Raw genomic sequence first — 16,501 nt, 5'->3', positions numbered from 1 at the left:
CTCCATCCAACCTCTTTGGAAGATTTTCCTGATTGCATAGCACTACAATGATGAAAATTGATAATTGATAATACTAGTCTTAAGGGAATGCAGAAGATTAATTTGCAGAAGGTAAATCAATTCTATGAACTCTATAAGCAGTCTGGACGTTTCTTGAACAGGGAAGCTCATGAATTCTCATTGTGCAACTCAAGCAAAGATTTAACCTTTATCTTGTCTTAAACGATGGCCAATAATGACATACAACTATACACTTTACTAAGCATATATGCCCTAGACATCGCCATCGCCATGCCCATTCCATTCCTCTATGAAATAAAAACAAAAGCGGAAGGTACCTTTTCATCTTCTAAGTTTAAAGATCCACAAAATGGTATTTGTGTGCCATATATGTATTGTTGCAGAGACAGAGACAGACAGAGTATCCTCTTTCCACTTAATGAGAAATATTCTAGCTGAGTACCTAGTATCTTGTATCTGCCAGCATACATATACATAGATAATTTCTTAATTCGTTCATTGTTTCATCTTCCAAACAAATTACTCATAGTTCTATGTTAAGCCTTAGGCATATTCCCCAACGGAATTCCTTTGATGGTCCCAAAGTCAAGAAATATAGATACAGACTTGCCTGATAATGAACCTTCTAGGGACTGTATTTTGTACACGAAACAAAACAAACTCTTATTTTCTGAAAGATAATTAAATAATCTACTTTTTAACAGAGGCATTTTTGGGAAACAACTAGGTGGATTTTTTGACACAAAGCATACCAATAGTACATGTATATTTGATCATTTTTGATGTTTCCAGGTGAATGAAGCTTTCACAAGAACCCTTTTTTGAATTGTTGAGATTATAATGCATTATTTTCAAACGAAAAATCGGTCCTAAGTGAACAAATCATTAACCTATAAAATCGCCAAATAAAATACGACAATTGCATTAATATCGTATGACTATATCTATATAGACGGAAGGAACCATTCGATATCGTTCTTTCGAAATATAATCCACTAATCGGATAACGCAAAGTGTGCACAAGTTCGCAGACTCCTAACACGTATACGTACAAAGTCAATCAAGTTATTCCACTACGATGTCCAAAAGATATAGCTGATTCGCAATGGCCCGTCGATCCTCAAGTATCTTAGGGGTTTTTCTTAAACAAATAATTACCAATGGTTCATCTGGAAAACATATACTTTTATATATTTTAGGTATATTCAGTTCTAATAAGGAATCCACACTATATTCCATGGGTGACGCGTGCTTCTTAAAAACAGGTCAACATCACCTCTGAAGAAAACATCAAGGCCTTTGTGTATTTCACAAATCATATTCGATAAAGACAGAGCTATCAAAATTTTTAATGTTCTATTACACAGACAAAATTCGAAAAAAATAAACTTTTTAATACAAAAATGGACCAGAAGAAGGAGGACCAAATGCAATCCAATTCAGTAAGTGATAAGTTTTGCAAGAACTTTGTTGATCCAATGACAATTCAGCAGAAGAGCGGCGGTCATGGCAACAAGAAATGCACACCCATCAGGCCGCACCAGCTACCAATTCGACAAACCGCACTGCTAACCTGCTACATGCTAAATGCTGATGTCGCACTTCTGGAGAAAGGTCTGGAGAATACCAGAAGACAGTTGCAGCTGCTTCAGATGGAGAATTTTGAACGGAGGTTGGAACAGTTCTGTCAGAGTCTTGATCGTCAAAGGGCAAGAGTGGCCGCCCTGAGTGCGGATTTGGATACAGACTTGAATAATATGTGAAAAGTCCAGCATGAGGCAAAGAAATTTTATTTTTCTGGGATTTCAATTCATAAGCTTTTAGGAAAACAATTTTTGATATTAAAGCTTGAAAATCAGCAATTAATTTGGCTCATAGCAGAATCCAAAACCTATGAGGCCCTACAGCAATCCCAAATCATCTGTATAATATTTCGATGTTTAGGTGCAATATATGCATTTCTATTCCCTGTTCCTGTCCCTGTTCTATCAGTTGAATAGCCCAGATTTAGATGCTCCGGCGATGTCGACACCCTAATGGGACACAGGAATTTGTATAGGATTCTTCTGCATTCCGCTGCTTCTTCCACCATTGTTTCCACTCCTAATTACTGCACGTGCAGGCAGGCAGGCAGGCAGGACTCGCTCCGAGCCTCAGACAAATAAATTTGCGGTGATTTGTTGACGTGTGGATGGGACAGAAGGGGGCAGAAGGCATTAATGTTACGGCTAGTCCTCTCAGACATCCCACATTGCTTGTAAGTACGTATAACTAGAGCGCATTTAACTACTCAGCGATTACACGGGAGGCGGAGAAGGAATAGCTGTGTCCGGGACTTTATGTCCCCATCAATGTACGCCTACACTCCATCGTTCTGTCTCGTCGCGGACAAGGTGTGGCTGCGCGGCCACGGGCCTGTGCGTCCAGGAAGCGGCAACGATGTGGAAAAGGCTAGTGACTGTTGGCCATAAAGAAAAACTTCATTTATTCGCAAAGAAATAAATCTTTTAATGCACATCGGAGAGTCGTTATTCGGGCATTGTTTTCTCATTTGCCACAACACCTCCGAACACACCCACCCGGACCGGACCGGACCGGATCGGATCGGACCGGGAGCACTCACTCACCCACGCGGAGCACTGAATCATGGGGCAGGCATGCCCACACACACACACACATCCTTACATATGTATGTACATGTCGTGCCAGGCAGCCATCCCACAACGGATACCTGACCCCAAGCCACTGCTGGGACAGTTCTGGCACGGGTCCGGGCCTGGGCAAATGAACGTTGAATGGCTATTTCAATGATTCTAATTATGGGAGTCCGCCCGGCGCAAAAGTTTGTTAAGTATCGCGTGCATCATTGTTATTGTTTTTGCTTACCCCGAGATCCGGGACAGCAGCCCAAAATTGCCTAGTATGTGTGTGTGTGTGTGTGTCTCTGGCCCATTTCATTGCGTGGGCGGTGCGCGCTCATTAGGTTTCCTCCTCCAATGCCGGACCATCGCATCGCATCGCATCCTCTCCTCCATGCAAAATGTCCCACAAGGCCGGCCGCGCCGTTCAGGCAATTGTCGCGCTCCCTTGGACAAATGTGTTTATGTGCGTATTCGTATGCGTGTGCGTGTCTATGTGTGATTGTGTGCGTGGCGGTGACCTGTGAAAATGTCTGTGTCAAGTTGTGAGTAATAACAGGGAGATGGCAAAAAGAAAAAGGACATACGAAATACAGCTCGTAAAATAGCATAGTCCCCCCCACGCTGGGGAGCACTTTCTTACATGCATCCTCCTGATAGCCGATACGTCAATACTCTAAAAATACACTTTTCTAGGCGAAATTTGTTTTTTTTTGGTTTTGGCGCAGAGAAAGCACAGCTATGCGTGGACATGCATATTTATACATAGCAGGTGGTGTGGCTACACTCAAAGAGCACTGCCAACTGATCTTTAATGCCGCTGCCAATTGCCGCAGAGTAGAACTAATGGCTGTACGACACTTATCAGTCAAATATTCCACAAAAATAAAACCTGCTTTTAACCGAAAAGTGCTTTGCTATTATCAGAAATATATAATTAAATAAATGAAATGCCAATCGATATGCAGATATTCGCACTTAGAGGTGGGCGACAGTTATCAGTGATCGACCATTCCTAAAAAATGGCTGACTTGGCGATTGCTGTTGATGGCTTTTTCGAAAATGTATTTTTTAACTGTAAAGATATGGCAAAACGGTGGCTAAAGTGTCACATGCTCCTCGGACATTTGGACATTACATCGCTCGCGCGCTGCTCTGACAAATGTAACCCCAAACAAAAGCACATTAATTAGCCGTACGTGTCCATGCATTACTGAAGTATTTGTTGTCGTTGGTGGTGTTGGGGCACCATAATAGCTCTTCTGCTGCTGCTGCTGCTGCTCCTCTTGTGTTGTGTGTCAAAACGAATGAATGCCAGAACAAAACCCAAACATACATAAAGCTTCAGGATGAATGGCCTCTTGGAGCATACCGGAATATATGTATGTACATACACATGTGAGTATTTGTACGTACGTATAATTACGAATGCTTCTTGTTGTTTCTTGCATAGACCAGCGAGAAAGTTAAATTGCAGAAATCGCAAAACTTTAATATCCCCCAAGTCCAAAGACCAAAGTCGTGGCGAAAGTCAAAGTAATGGAATTGTGTAATTAACGAGACTCTGGGGAGAAAGACCCGATGAAACGTTCCAGCTGCTGCGGACTTTTGCTATAACTTGAAGATGTCTCCACCACATCCACATCCACATCCTTCGGACGCAGGATGGAGTGCAATAGGTGAGTGGCACACAAATTACATTTAAATGTTAACTGCAAATGAATAGCAATTCAAGGCTTGACCCCCTCCTGCAATGCCCTGCCCTTGGGTCATAGATCATTTGTTGTTTGACTCTCTATTAACATTAAACACATTTACAGATGCAGTGCAGCGAGGCCCAGCAGAGGACGGATGGGCCTGGGGGCTGGTTCCAACACCAACAAGCAGCATCTCCTCCGATATTTATCAGATGAATATTAATTAGAACGATTATGTACATGTGTGGCAGCTTGAGAATTGCACATTTCTCAAGCCAATTGTTGCTGCTTGAAACTTTACTGATGTTTAGGTAAATCTTGAAAGTTACCTTTCTATTATAGTATATATCCATATCAACAATAAGTTCTTATATGTATTTTAGCTTGGATTGGAACACATTTTTAAAGGACGTTGAGAACCAGCTACTACCGATGCATGATTCAGTTAGATGGTAGTCTGATAGAATAAATCAATATAATCACAATATAAAGATTTAATTGGAAGTTATCTTCCAATACAGGCCAAAAGCCTGTATCTTTAGATTGTAACTTTAAGATCACAGAAGAAAAAAAAATATAAATACATATGCCTCTACTCTGATGGATAGATACATTTCAATAAGAGTCCATCCTGAATCTACAGGAAAAATTCAGATATATTTGCAAAGCCTTTTACGGGAATATCTGGTTCTAAAAAATGTATGCCATTTATTTATTGAACATTGCAAGCGCATAAATTATAGATTCATTGTGGTTTCTAAAAAAAAAATTTATCCTACGGCAAACAAGGAATTTTACACATGTGATGCACATATTTTTTTAAAGCTTTTAAAGTTATTGCGTAAAAATAGGAAAAAAGAAATATGCAAATACGAGTATAAATATTTAGTATGAAGACTACTTTTAAGTCCATTTTATTTTACATTTAAACGAATTTTTTCACGCGTAACATTGCACTACACAAAAAAAAAACTGCGTATGTACTCAACATTTCGATGTCAGTTTTAGTACTTTTCTAGTTTTAATCAAGTATGATGCACATATAATTCTTTGTATGACCTATACATATGGAAAATATACCAGGCTATCCATACTAATGAAGAACAACTGAATAGTTTGTTAAACTTGATAATTATGAGTGCTCTTCAGGTTACCAAATTCCCAAAACAAAAATTGTAATGATATTTTTTCTATATGTATATATTATATTTTTACTGAATTCAAAAAACACCATATGCCGTACCAATACAGAAAAAAGAACTTAACCAAGCTTCATTCATTAATTATATTTTCAAAAAACCAAAAAAAAGATGTCCTAATGTTAAATAAATGTATGTGGAATGGTCATGCAGGAAATAGATAGCATTAGATGGGGGGGGGACTATAGATCCGATCCTTATGATGTCTTAGTCTCTATTGCCGCCGATTCAAGTGCTTTTTGAAGTAAACAGAAGAACAAAAGTCTTAGATTTGGATTTCGCTTCTATAATGTCATTTTATAGCCGGTAGAATTATTGCCTAGAGGTCGCAGATTGCTTTTGATTTTCTTTTTATTCAGCTTGTACGGTGCGGCAGCCGGCATGGTCATGGCCGCCGAGTTGCGCTCCTCCGGTCGCGTACTGTCGTACGGGGTCCGTACGATTTCTGGTAGATGGGCGTAGTACACCACCCGCTGGTTACGCATGGGCAGCGTCAGGTCGGATAGCTTCGGGGAAGGGCCGTACTTTGAATTGTAGGAGTCGGGCAGCGGGACGGGATCATCGATGTAGCCGCGTCGCGACTTGATGTAGTCCCTGGCACTGGGTGTGTCCAGATAGCGGTCGGGGTACATTACATACGGCTCGGGGTAGTGTGGCACCCGGGGACTGTAGCTGTCGTACGGATCGAAGCGCTGCCGATGCATGTACATGTCCTCGAAGTACTGCGGATAGGCGCGATGGTACTGCTCATCGAACCTGCCGAATATGAGCGCCGTCGTCTCGTATGTAGCTCGAACTTTGCTATCAGCCACTCACCTGTCGTAGCGCCGAATATAAGGATCGTAGGATCTGGAGGGGTACATGGGCACGCTGGCGGCGCTGGGCTTGCCGGAATACTCGCCGTACCAAGGCAGTGGCTTGTGGGGCACGGCGCCACTGACTGGTCTCCGATTGGTCTCTTCATGCAATCTCTTCATGGCCGAGGATGCGCTGAGATCGTTGTCATTCCCATTCCCGTTCCCGTTCCCGTAGTGATCATTGACGACCCCTGGCCTGGGCCTTTGATAGTATTCATAGTCTGTGTATCCCGCCGAATGCTGCAGTATCTTTATCTGCTTGGGCTGTCCCGGTTCCAAGGAACGCGCGGTGTCCACCATGCTATCCTCGGCCTCCAGGTCGAGGTCCAGATCCAGGTCCGTGTTCCTGTTAGGCATCTCGAAGCTGTCCGCGCACACAGCAAAATGGATGCAGCAGCATAGCAGAATGAACTTATCCAGTGCCATTTTGTGGACGGCGCAAAGACTCAACCGTTGCCGTCGGCTGGCAAAGATGAACTACTCCCAACTGTCCGGGGCCTTAATCGCTCCAAAACGCTATCGATAGGTAGGGCATTAGAGCCTCACAATGATGCGGCGACATGGTAAACTGAACTTCAAAGCCCGCTTTGTTCGGCCTCTAGCCTCTACCTCTGGCCCGCTCTTTGTTGGCCATTCCATTCGAGTCACTCAACCGCAAGAAGGCGAATGCACTCCCTCCGCTTTCAGAACTCCATGCCGATCGGCAAACTACAACTGAAACTACCGAGTGGTATCTTCTCCATATGGGGTCCATCTGGGCGTGCCCTGCCACCCGTAATCATCTGCATTTGGTTGACATTTTAACGACGCATCTAAATCACCTGCAGCCCCAGCCACGATTTAGCGCGAACTTGTCCACGACACGCTTCGGTGACGCTGCCCGTTGTCACCGATTCCCAACCATCCCCACCACCAGTGCATTATTCTGCCTTTATTGGAAAAGTTTTCAACAGTGCAAAATCAGTTCCATGTACCACCGGGGGCTAGCTTTGATTCTGCATAAATTAGTCGAATGCTGGCATTTGCAGCACTCTCTTTTAAAATTTTCTGCTATTGAATGTTTTCATGGTTTAAAATATTATACTATACATCCAACCAAAGACTGTAAAATCTATAAAATAAAGCATCAAGTTCCTGATATTTTACTTTCTTGGGACCACCTTTGCGCTTGTTGTTGTTGGATTCGAGGGACCGACTCAGCTTCCCAAGGCATTGTCGACGAGGTTTCTCGAAAAACCCCACCATATCTTGGTAATGGCATAGTCCTTGATACAACCTACCCAATGGTATGGAAAGCCTCCCATTGAGAGCTCATGATTGAAGAATGTTAGCATAGAAATCACATTGGAACTTTTCACTATATGCCGTATAGTACATTTGATTTTAGACAAATAAGTACACAGATTTTCAGACACTTTTGTTGCACACTTTTGAAATTTATAAGGCTTAGGTGGTATGTGTAAATAATAATTATATAAATTAGTTTCAATAACGAATTAATAGTGTAAATCATTTAATGACTAAGGGTTTTTGTTAATGCTAAACAAACAGGGTTCGGAAGCGGCTGCTTCTCCTGAATCGATTGTGTGTTTAAAATGTTTTTTGTTTATAGTTTTTTTTTGGCAGCTTAGAGCGACAAATGAGGCCACTCCCCCGAAAAAAAAAGAAAAGGAAGCTGTCTGTACCTGCACAGTGGGTGATAATCGTTCAAGAGTCTGGATCTAATCTGAACCCCGTGGACAATTTACAGTCTACAGATATGCATGCAATGTTTTAAAAAACAATTATATTCTGCAATTGTGACAGCGTGCCCCCAAAGTGAATGCTTTCGGGCAGGTTCTTGATCTGCAACAGCCATCGCTGGCATTCGGCGCACTTCCTCTGGCGATCCTCCCGCGTCACATCCACGCCCAAGCCATTGGCCGCCCACGGGTCGAGGTTCTCCTGTATGGTTGGCAAGAAGTTTGACAAAATGATACGCAATGTATCACAGGCTCTGGTAAAGTGGCTAGTAAAGAACAATTTACAATTAGTTTCGATCCCGAAATCGGGTATTCTATGACGTGGCACTTACAACTTGTGTTGACTTTGCAAAAGTTCAAATATCTCTGGCAAAACGAATATGCAGAAATCCAAGTTCCAAGAGGACCTACAACATATCAAAAGATGTTAAAAAGAACATTTACACAAATCTCTTATTCAGGCTCACGGTTTCTCTAGGATGGCTCCCAGCAGATCTATAAAGATCGATCTTCCGGTATTCCTAGCTTGCTTCAAGGCGCCCAAAACATCATGCGACCTATATGCAGGGATTAAATGGAATCAGAGTTGAAATACTTAGAGCCCTGCATGAGCAGGCAACCGAATCTGCATATTAGCTTTCTCATGCCTTCAAAACGCTCGCCCAAAACGGACTGAACCAAACAGGTATCGTCACACTGTGTTGGATCCGAAAATTGCAGTTGTTTTTCTCTCTTCTTTTAAAAATACTGTGGATTCCTGGTGGTCTCTAATTTGCAGGTCAAAAAGCTCACCTTGTGGAGTGTCGTAGCAAATCCAGGCTGGTCTGGCGATTGCTCAATTCCTGTAGCACAGCCTCGTGTGATCTTGAGAGGAAATCAAAATCATTGTGATCATCTGCTATGATGCGATGATTGTTAAGTGGCTGCTGCAAGAGGGAATCAATCAATATGGCATGCTGAAACCTTTTTTTTTGGAGATCACTCACGTGTGTATGCTTTTCCTGAGTTTTGTTTTGATGCGATATACGCATGTCTAGGGTGGTGCGTGACCTCATTGGCGGCTTTGTGATTATCTCCACATTGATATTCTTCTGCTGGCTATTCTCCTTGTAGAACTGGCTCTGCGTGGTCGCCACCATCGACCGTTTGTTCTTGTTGACCACATTCGAGGAGGACGATTTCTTGAGTATCATATTGTCGTCCAGCTTGTGCAGCTCCATCGAGCTAACCGACGACACTTGGCTCAGCTTATTGCTGCCGAAAATGGCCGTCGATGACTGTTTGGTGTTGCTGATGCCCGTGCTTCGCTTGTGCAGATTGGTGGTGGTTTTTTTGATCGACTTGGACGAGGCATTGATCGTGGAGGAGGCGGGCGGCACTGCCTTATAGCTACTGACCAAATAGTTCAAGTTCTGATTGACTGGAAAGTCCTCGGCCATCTCGTAGTTATCATAATTGGAGAGTATCGGTGCATTGCTCTCGTTCAGATTGTACTCCAAATGCTGCACATCCACCTCGGCCTCGGCCTCAGCCTCGGGCTCCTCCTCCTTCTCCAGCGGATAAATATTGTTATAGTTCTCCGCTGTGTGCAGCGAGCTGGGGCCATTCATCTGCAAGAGGCGGGTGGAACTGGAACCGCCCACATCCATACCGCTGTAGCTACTATAGCTGTAGAGGCTATACGGATGCACGTGCTCGCCAGGTGCCACTAGACCGGGCTGTGGCAGATGCTGCAGCGACGAAATGGGCGATATCTCTGTCGATTCCAATACGGCCTCGTTCACAACCTCCAGACTCAGATTTGGCGATGATAGATCATCGAAATTCTGACTTTTATTGTCATGCTCTTGCTCCTCCTTGACCTGGGCGGGCTTGGAACCACCCAAAGACAAACGAAACTTTTGGTTGCCGCGCGTAAAGCTCTTTCGGTTCGTTGAATTGTGCTTGAAGTTGGGCAGGGTATTCGGCGGCTGATAGAACGGTATCACACGGTCCAGACTTATGGTATTAATGGACACAGCATCGATTTCATGACAGCCACAGATCTGCAACCAAAATGAGAGATCAGTGGGATTTCATAGTCTTCAGGGGCACATCCACTTACCAGCTTATTGTTGACCACTTTCATGTCACCCAGCGAGGACCAGGAGCCCTTTATGTGGTCCAGCTCACGGTCGGGCTCCCAGCCAATGACAGAGATGCCCGAAACACTGCCCACAAAGAGGCATTCACCATTGTCACTGAACGTTATGCATCTGATGGCCTGGCCATAGAAATGTGTGGTCTGCGAGACAAGCTGCTGATGCTCCAGATCATAGATGGACACGGTGCCATCGATGCGTCCAGCTGCGAGCAGGAACTCAAACGGATGGAACTGTATGCATGTGATGGCCGTGACTGGTGGCTCTGCTATAAACTCCATGATCTGTTTGCTCTTCCGTATGTCCCAGATGAGAATGGATCCCTCCAGACCAGCGGAAGCAATCCATAGTCCGTCAGGGGAGAATTTAACAGAGTTCACATGCGACATATGGCCCCGGCACACTCGAATGCAATTGTTCTCATTCTGAACGTCCCAAAGTCTGAAATGAATGTAGAAAAAAATCATATTATTATTGGATTCTTTTGCGATATTTTCATATTTATTGGCAATCATTTATGTAAACATCTCATCATTTTATCATTGCGTTCTAATGCATTGTATATTTGCTGTTTTGAATATTTATTTTCGCGGTGTGTTTCAAAATCGATAGATATATCGATAGAGTTTCTGTTAAGGTGGCGCCAGATATCAAAAATCTAGGATGGCGCCATTTTCAAAAGATAATACAAAAACAAAAAAAGAAAGAAAATTAACCTACAATCACCAAATATATCAAAGTGTTATATTTTTATTTATCACATGTTTATGAACTTTCGCCTTTTTTTAGGTTTTAAAATGTTTTTAACGAACACGAAATGCAATAAGAAACATCGCGCTGCATTTACAGCCATCGATATATGTATTAATCGATATTCCAGCTGCCATATGTTTTCTCCATCGATCTGGCAGCACCGAATTCTTTTGCTCCCATTAAACCCATTTTTAAGTTGCTTATCGCTTTGTTGCACTTTGTACCTGCGATATTGAGCTGCTAATCTTTTGTATTAAGTTAAGGAATCGCATCCGAGTAGCAACGTTAACGTGCGTTTAGTCTACAAGAACTGTAAGTCGTGTGTAAATGGGGAGCGGCGATCCCCACATCTATATACATATGTACATAGTATTTGCATTGCTTTTGTGTTTGTCGGTGTGTGTGCTAGAAAAACATTAAAACATTTTGTTGTCAATTTGTTGTGCCTTCTGTGTTCGTCTAATTGAACTCTGAGCCGTTGTTGGACTTGGATCAAACCGAATTGTCTTTCGATTCTTTGGTAGGAGTCAATAAAACTTTCACATTTTCATTCTGTATGCACAAACATATATGTATATACATATATACCTCTGGAGATATCACTATCAGGACACACTTTGGAGCCCATGCGATATTCCCCCCGCATAACTAATAATTCAACACGGAATACCTTTCATTTTTTCATTCGACAGTTGATCGTTGGAGCAGGCGTAACCGGATTTCCAAACAGGGAAAAATTAACGAGAAAACATGTCTTCTGCTGGCAAACTGCGTTTCGATGGCCGTGTTGCGGTGGTGACTGGTGCCGGTGCCGGCTTGGGCCGAGAGTATGCTCTCCTGCTGGCCTCCCGTGGCGCCAAGGTGGTGGTCAACGACCTGGGCGGCACTCATTCCGGTGAGGGTGCCTCGCAGCGGGCCGCCGATGTGGTCGTTGAGGAGATTCGCAAGAGTGGCGGCGAGGCGGTGGCCGATTACAATTCTGTCATCGATGGGGCAAAGGTCATTGAGACGGCCATCAAGGCCTATGGCCGTGTGGATATACTCATCAACAATGCCGGCATTCTGCGCGATCGCAGCCTTCTCAAAACAACCGAACAGGACTGGAATCTCGTCAACGACGTCCATCTGAAGGGAAGCTTTAAGTGCACTCAGGCCGCCTTTGGGCACATGAAGAGCCAAAACTTTGGCCGCATCGTCATGACCTCGTCGAATTCGGGCATCTTTGGTAACTTTGGACAGGGCAACTATGCGGCTGCCAAAATGGGACTCGTTGGCCTGGCCAACACCGTTGCCATCGAGGGCGCTCGCAATAATATCTTCTGCAACGTGATTATCCCAACGGCGGCCAGCCGCATGACCGAGGGAATTATTCCCGACGTTCTTTTCAATGAGCTGAAGCCGCATCTGATTGCACCTGTTGTGGCCTACCTGTGCCACGAATCCTGCGAGGACAATGGTGAGTGTTCGAGGAGGTTCGATTGGGAATTCAGAGGTTCATTTGGGCAGAACAAAGTTCATTCTTCGGCAAGATAAAGAATAATCTCTGATAGTGGGGGCGCTCTTGCTAATCGAAATCTTTTCCGTTTAGGCAGCTACATCGAAAGTGCCGCTGGATGGGCCGCCAAAGTGCAGACGGTCCGTGGCAATGGATCTGTGCTGCGACCCTCTCTGGATGATACCGTCACCCTTGAGTATGTGAAGAATGCCTGGTCCAAGGTGACGGACATGTCGCAGGCCAAGCACCTCAATTCGATGGCCGAGGCCACTGGCTATCTGCTGGAGGTGATCGAGAAGCTTAAGGCCGGCGGCGGCGATGCCGTCGAGGACACATTCACATTCGACAACAAGGAGCTCATCACCTACGCCTTGGGCATTGGTGCATCGATCAAGAACAGCCAGGATCTGCGCTTCCTGTACGAGAACGATGCTGATTTCTCGGCCATACCCTCGTTCTTTGTCCTGCCCGGCCTACTGCTGGCCATGTCCACGGACAAGCTGGTCGGCAGTGCCCTGCCCAACAATCAGGCCGACTTCACCAACATTCTGCACGGCGAACAGTATTTGGAGATCGCCGACGATCTTCCCACCAGCGGTACCCTGACAACGACCGGCAAGGTGTTCGATGTGATGGACAAGGGATCCGGCGCCGTTGTTGTGACCAATTGCGATTCGTTCGACGAGAGCGGCCGTTTGGTGGTCAAGAACCAGAGCTGCGTGTTTGTGGTGGGTGCAGGGAAATTCGGTGGCAAAAAGAATCCAATTGCCGGTGTAGTGCCACTGCTGCCGAATCCAAACCGTCAGCCGGACTCCTCCATTCAGTACTCGACCAGCGCGGATCAGGCCGTACTCTACAGACTCTCCGGCGATCGCAATCCCCTGCACATTGATCCACAGATGGCACTCTTGGCCGGCTTCAAGACACCCATTCTGCACGGCCTGTGCACCCTGGGCTACTCGGTCCGGGCCGTTCTCAGCCAGTATGCCGACAACAATCCGACGCTCTTCAAGGCCATCAAAGTGCGCTTCTCAGGCCCCGTTCTGCCCGGCCAGACGCTGAAGGTGGACATGTGGCTGGAGGGCACACGCGTACATTTCCGCACCCTGGTGGTAGAGACCGGCAAGGAGGTTATTTCGGGGGCCTACGTCGATCTGAAGAGCACCAAGGCCAAGTTGTAAGCAGATGCTGCTTGTCTTTTTGAATGAATTCCCCTCATTCCCTTGTTTTACCTTTTTTTTACATATACATATAATCTTTATATATCTGTACATATGCACCAGTATGCAACCCCCTTCCTTCGGTGGTAGAAATAGAAACGAAACCTTTTTACGACCCCAATAAACTAACGACTGTTTTCCAAAATGATCTAATTTTTCTTGAAGCATCAGTCCAAATAGGCATCGAGCGATGCTGGAACTAGTTGCACCTCAACAGAATAAATTAGGCATTAGATATATTCCTTAATAGGCGGGAAATAGCAGAGGTTGGTGCCGTTGGCGCCGTGGTTCTGGCGCCCTCCCAGAAGTGCAGGACAGCTGCAGTGGAGGAGTGTTCGGATCAATATTGTGCACGTACTCCAAGCAACCAGTAAATGGTTTATCCATAGTTTAGTTTTTAGAAAAGGAATCAAGAATGGTGGACGGACCTGTTGTCATCGATAGCGAGGAGTTGTCCCGTCCCCGAAGACAGAGAGAGCAAACCCTGCAGGAACTCAGGCACGAGCTGCAGCACCAAACTCAGCCCAAGAAGGCTCGTCCAACTGCTGCACAGGATCTAGGCAAGGAGATCAACAGCCTAAGGGGTCAAGGACCTGGCGAAGAACTAATATTCGACGTCTTGGAAAGTATCAGGGCGCGGAGGAGAAGCCAGCAGACAGAGCCTCACAGATCGTAGAGGATATGCCCCTAATCGACTAATTTCATGAATCACATTTGTTTTGGATTTATCCAAGCGTACATAAATAAAAGACAAAAGAAGACGCTCCAAATGGGAAGATAAATCCACAAAAACTAGATCATTTATCTAGGCATTTATCTGACGCACAGCAGAGGGAGACGAGACGTGCCAAAACTATACCCCTCTCACTCTAAGTCACAAGCAGAGGTGCGAGTATCTTTCAACGAGCAAACAGATTTGTGGGCTCTAAGAGCTGACTAATTTAAAGAGTTTTGGGCATGGCAGATAACTCACCTTACGGTGGTATCATTGCTGCCAGATACCACGTACTCCCCCGAGGGATTAAAGTCCAGGGTGCGCACACTCTTCATATGCCCATTGAGCGTTGAATATATCTTCTGTGCATTGAGATCCCATCGTCGTATGATGCCAATATCATCGGCAGAGTAAACAAAATTGTCTTTGTATGCAAACCGTACGCAATCAATGGAACGATTATGGCCAGTTAGGGACTGAAATGGAAAAGAGCAGAGCTTAAGCTATGGCCTCAGTAAATTTCGGGATAAATGTCTCACCATAAAGCACTCGTTCTGGCCAATGGCCCAGAGATTGACATTGCGATCCTCGCCACCGGTGACCAGCACACGGCCCGTTTCCCCAAGATCGAGGCTGGTGACTTTACCATCGTGTGCCTTTATGTTATCTGCCAACGAGAAAAGGGATTATTGGATCGGAAATCCATCTTTTTAGAATGCAATTCGATTGTTTGTACAACTGTGTACTCGACATCTGTATTTGCATCGCACCTCTATATACACAGACACAACACACACACAACATTATACATACATGCATATAGAATTAAAACGGTACTTTCGAATATATGGTTTTACTTACAGATCTTTGATACCAAATTCCTGGACAGGGCCATTATCAATCAAATTGATGTTATTCTAGTATCCAGGCAATGTTCAGATCCACCAGAAATGCCAGTTTTGTAAATAAATCCCCTTTATTCGTAGCAGGTGTGATGGTCTGTCTGTCTGCTGCTGTGGTGCCTTTGGATCAGCTGGTGTGTCTGGGTCACTTTTTGCTGACTTGACTCTTGTGTGGTGGTTTATTTGTTGAACAAAAATACAGAACGAACATAAACGTTGTTAACTTTTGGGCTGCATTTTACGTGGCGTTCACCGTGATCGCATTATCAAAATGCGATTAAAGTCTTAACGGTACGAACAGAAGAGACAATTTTTGTGGACAAAAACAAATGCACATTATAAGACTAGGGCTGGCAGAAACTATCGATGACAACTGAAACCAGGGCCTTACTCTGCGATAGCTTAATAAGAAACGAAATCGAGGCTCAATGCACTAAAATTGTCATAATATTATATATTTTTAAATACTTTTGTATGTATTGTACATGTTGCACGAGATTGTAGAGAAAGATTTTATGTTTGTCCTCGTTCTTATAATCGAAAGGGCTATCGAAACCCTTAAATCATTAAGGCTATCTGGCAGCTTCCTTTTCCATACGGATAATAATAGATAATAATAGATGAATAATAATAATAATAAATGGGAAAATTCATAGATAAAGTATCGTTGACTTTCACGAAAAAGTAATAAATTCGGTGAATCACCAAAACATCGATGACTTGTACGAAAAAGTATTAGATGAGACATATGTATTAAACTTTTCCAAACAGCTTTATTCTGTTAAATTATGAGTTAAGCCGTTTCTACCAAGTGAAAGTTAAGCAGATTAAAGACAAGCATATAGCAGTTTTATTTAATTTCTTTCTAAATATCGTTCGCCCAAAAAGTAATGTATGTTTCATATTAAATTCTAGAAAGATCTATCTATCCATCTATTTATTGAATAGTCACTTTACGTTGATGATCGTACAGTTTAAAGTGCTTTTACAACCTACTTAAATTTAAATTTAATTTTAAATTACGATAGTCCGAATTCTGTTGGGAACGCGCTGGTTCCAGTTCAAGTTTCGTTCTCAACCGATCTGGAACCAGTTAAGCCCAGACCGAGATTCAGGCAAT

General features: G+C 44.0%; 4 protein-coding genes and 1 long non-coding RNA gene across 9 annotated transcripts; 3 read left to right on the top strand and 2 right to left on the bottom strand.

Moving 5' to 3' along the window:
- The first annotated feature begins 1,317 nt into the window (after nucleotides 1-1,317).
- On the top strand, nucleotides 1,318-1,887 carry LOC108151716. Of its 2 annotated transcripts, none has more exons than XM_017280492.2 (2): nucleotides 1,318-1,463; nucleotides 1,512-1,887. In XM_017280492.2, the coding sequence occupies exons 1-2, from the start codon at nucleotides 1,425-1,427 to the stop codon at nucleotides 1,782-1,784; spliced, it is 312 nt and encodes a 103-aa protein (XP_017135981.1). In that variant the 5' UTR covers nucleotides 1,318-1,424; the 3' UTR covers nucleotides 1,785-1,887. The 2 variants fall into 2 exon arrangements, with proteins under 2 accessions (XP_017135981.1, XP_017135989.1); XM_017280500.2 differs by having other exon boundaries at nucleotides 1,320-1,463; nucleotides 1,515-1,887.
- Nucleotides 1,888-4,124: 2,237 nt separating this feature from the next.
- LOC108152299 lies at nucleotides 4,125-5,284 on the top strand. The gene is made up of 3 exons (XR_001774816.2): nucleotides 4,125-4,339; nucleotides 4,481-4,668; nucleotides 4,741-5,284. It is a non-coding gene; the product is annotated as an uncharacterized LOC108152299 (long non-coding RNA).
- A 339-nt stretch (nucleotides 5,285-5,623) lies between these two features.
- Nucleotides 5,624-7,752, bottom strand: LOC108155149. The gene is made up of 2 exons (XM_017285847.2): nucleotides 6,373-7,752; nucleotides 5,624-6,312 (listed from the first exon to the last, which is right to left on the bottom strand). The coding sequence occupies exons 1-2, from the start codon at nucleotides 6,837-6,839 to the stop codon at nucleotides 5,841-5,843; spliced, it is 939 nt and encodes a 312-aa protein (XP_017141336.1). The 5' UTR covers nucleotides 6,840-7,752; the 3' UTR covers nucleotides 5,624-5,840.
- A 76-nt stretch (nucleotides 7,753-7,828) lies between these two features.
- Nucleotides 7,829-15,750, bottom strand: LOC108161543 (katanin p80 WD40 repeat-containing subunit B1). 3 transcript variants are annotated; one of them, XM_017295828.2, is made up of 9 exons: nucleotides 15,341-15,750; nucleotides 15,019-15,146; nucleotides 14,738-14,955; nucleotides 10,260-10,737; nucleotides 9,142-10,200; nucleotides 8,948-9,081; nucleotides 8,623-8,712; nucleotides 8,488-8,562; nucleotides 7,829-8,421 (listed from the first exon to the last, which is right to left on the bottom strand). In XM_017295828.2, exons 1-9 carry the CDS (start codon nucleotides 15,372-15,374, stop codon nucleotides 8,187-8,189), a joined length of 2,451 nt encoding a protein of 816 aa, XP_017151317.1. In that variant the 5' UTR covers nucleotides 15,375-15,750; the 3' UTR covers nucleotides 7,829-8,186. The 3 variants fall into 3 exon arrangements, with proteins under 3 accessions (XP_017151317.1, XP_017151323.1, XP_033243285.1); XM_017295834.2 differs by having other exon boundaries at nucleotides 8,948-9,078; XM_033387394.1 differs by having other exon boundaries at nucleotides 8,948-10,200.
- LOC108161558 (peroxisomal multifunctional enzyme type 2) lies at nucleotides 11,219-13,909 on the top strand. Of its 2 annotated transcripts, none has more exons than XM_017295846.2 (3): nucleotides 11,219-11,361; nucleotides 11,742-12,505; nucleotides 12,638-13,909. In XM_017295846.2, exons 2-3 carry the CDS (start codon nucleotides 11,800-11,802, stop codon nucleotides 13,723-13,725), a joined length of 1,794 nt encoding a protein of 597 aa, XP_017151335.1. In that variant the 5' UTR covers nucleotides 11,219-11,361; nucleotides 11,742-11,799; the 3' UTR covers nucleotides 13,726-13,909. The 2 variants fall into 2 exon arrangements, with proteins under 2 accessions (XP_017151335.1, XP_017151343.1); XM_017295854.2 differs by lacking the exon at nucleotides 11,219-11,361 and adding an exon at nucleotides 11,474-11,569.
- Nucleotides 15,751-16,501: the final 751 nt, after the last annotated feature.

Source organism: Drosophila miranda, chromosome XL, assembly GCF_003369915.1.
Source record: "Drosophila miranda strain MSH22 chromosome XL, D.miranda_PacBio2.1, whole genome shotgun sequence".
Taxonomy (NCBI): domain Eukaryota; kingdom Metazoa; phylum Arthropoda; class Insecta; order Diptera; family Drosophilidae; genus Drosophila; species Drosophila miranda.
This window is presented reverse-complemented; position numbering and strand designations above follow the sequence as displayed.

Coding starts and splice junctions, on each gene's coding strand:
- LOC108151716 (XM_017280492.2), top strand. CDS start 1,425: ATGGACCAGAAGAAGGAGGACCAAATGCAATCCAATTCA. Junction 1,464..1,511: donor ACCAAATGCAATCCAATTCA/GTAAGTGATAAG, acceptor ATGACAATTCAG/CAGAAGAGCGGCGGTCATGG.
- LOC108155149 (XM_017285847.2), bottom strand. CDS start 6,839: ATGGCACTGGATAAGTTCATTCTGCTATGCTGCTGCATCCATTTTGCT. Junction 6,313..6,372: donor TATATTCGGCGCTACGACAG/GTGAGTGGCTGA, acceptor CATATTCGGCAG/GTTCGATGAGCAGTACCATC.
- LOC108161558 (XM_017295846.2), top strand. CDS start 11,800: ATGTCTTCTGCTGGCAAACTGCGTTTCGATGGCCGTGTTGCGGTGGTG. Junction 12,506..12,637: donor CGAATCCTGCGAGGACAATG/GTGAGTGTTCGA, acceptor TTTTCCGTTTAG/GCAGCTACATCGAAAGTGCC.
- LOC108161543 (XM_033387394.1), bottom strand. CDS start 15,374: ATGGCCCTGTCCAGGAATTTGGTATCAAAGATCT. Junction 14,956..15,018: donor GCCAGAACGAGTGCTTTATG/GTGAGACATTTA, acceptor TTTCCATTTCAG/TCCCTAACTGGCCATAATCG. Junction 10,738..14,737: donor AGCAATGATACCACCGTAAG/GTGAGTTATCTG, acceptor CATTCATTTCAG/ACTTTGGGACGTTCAGAATG.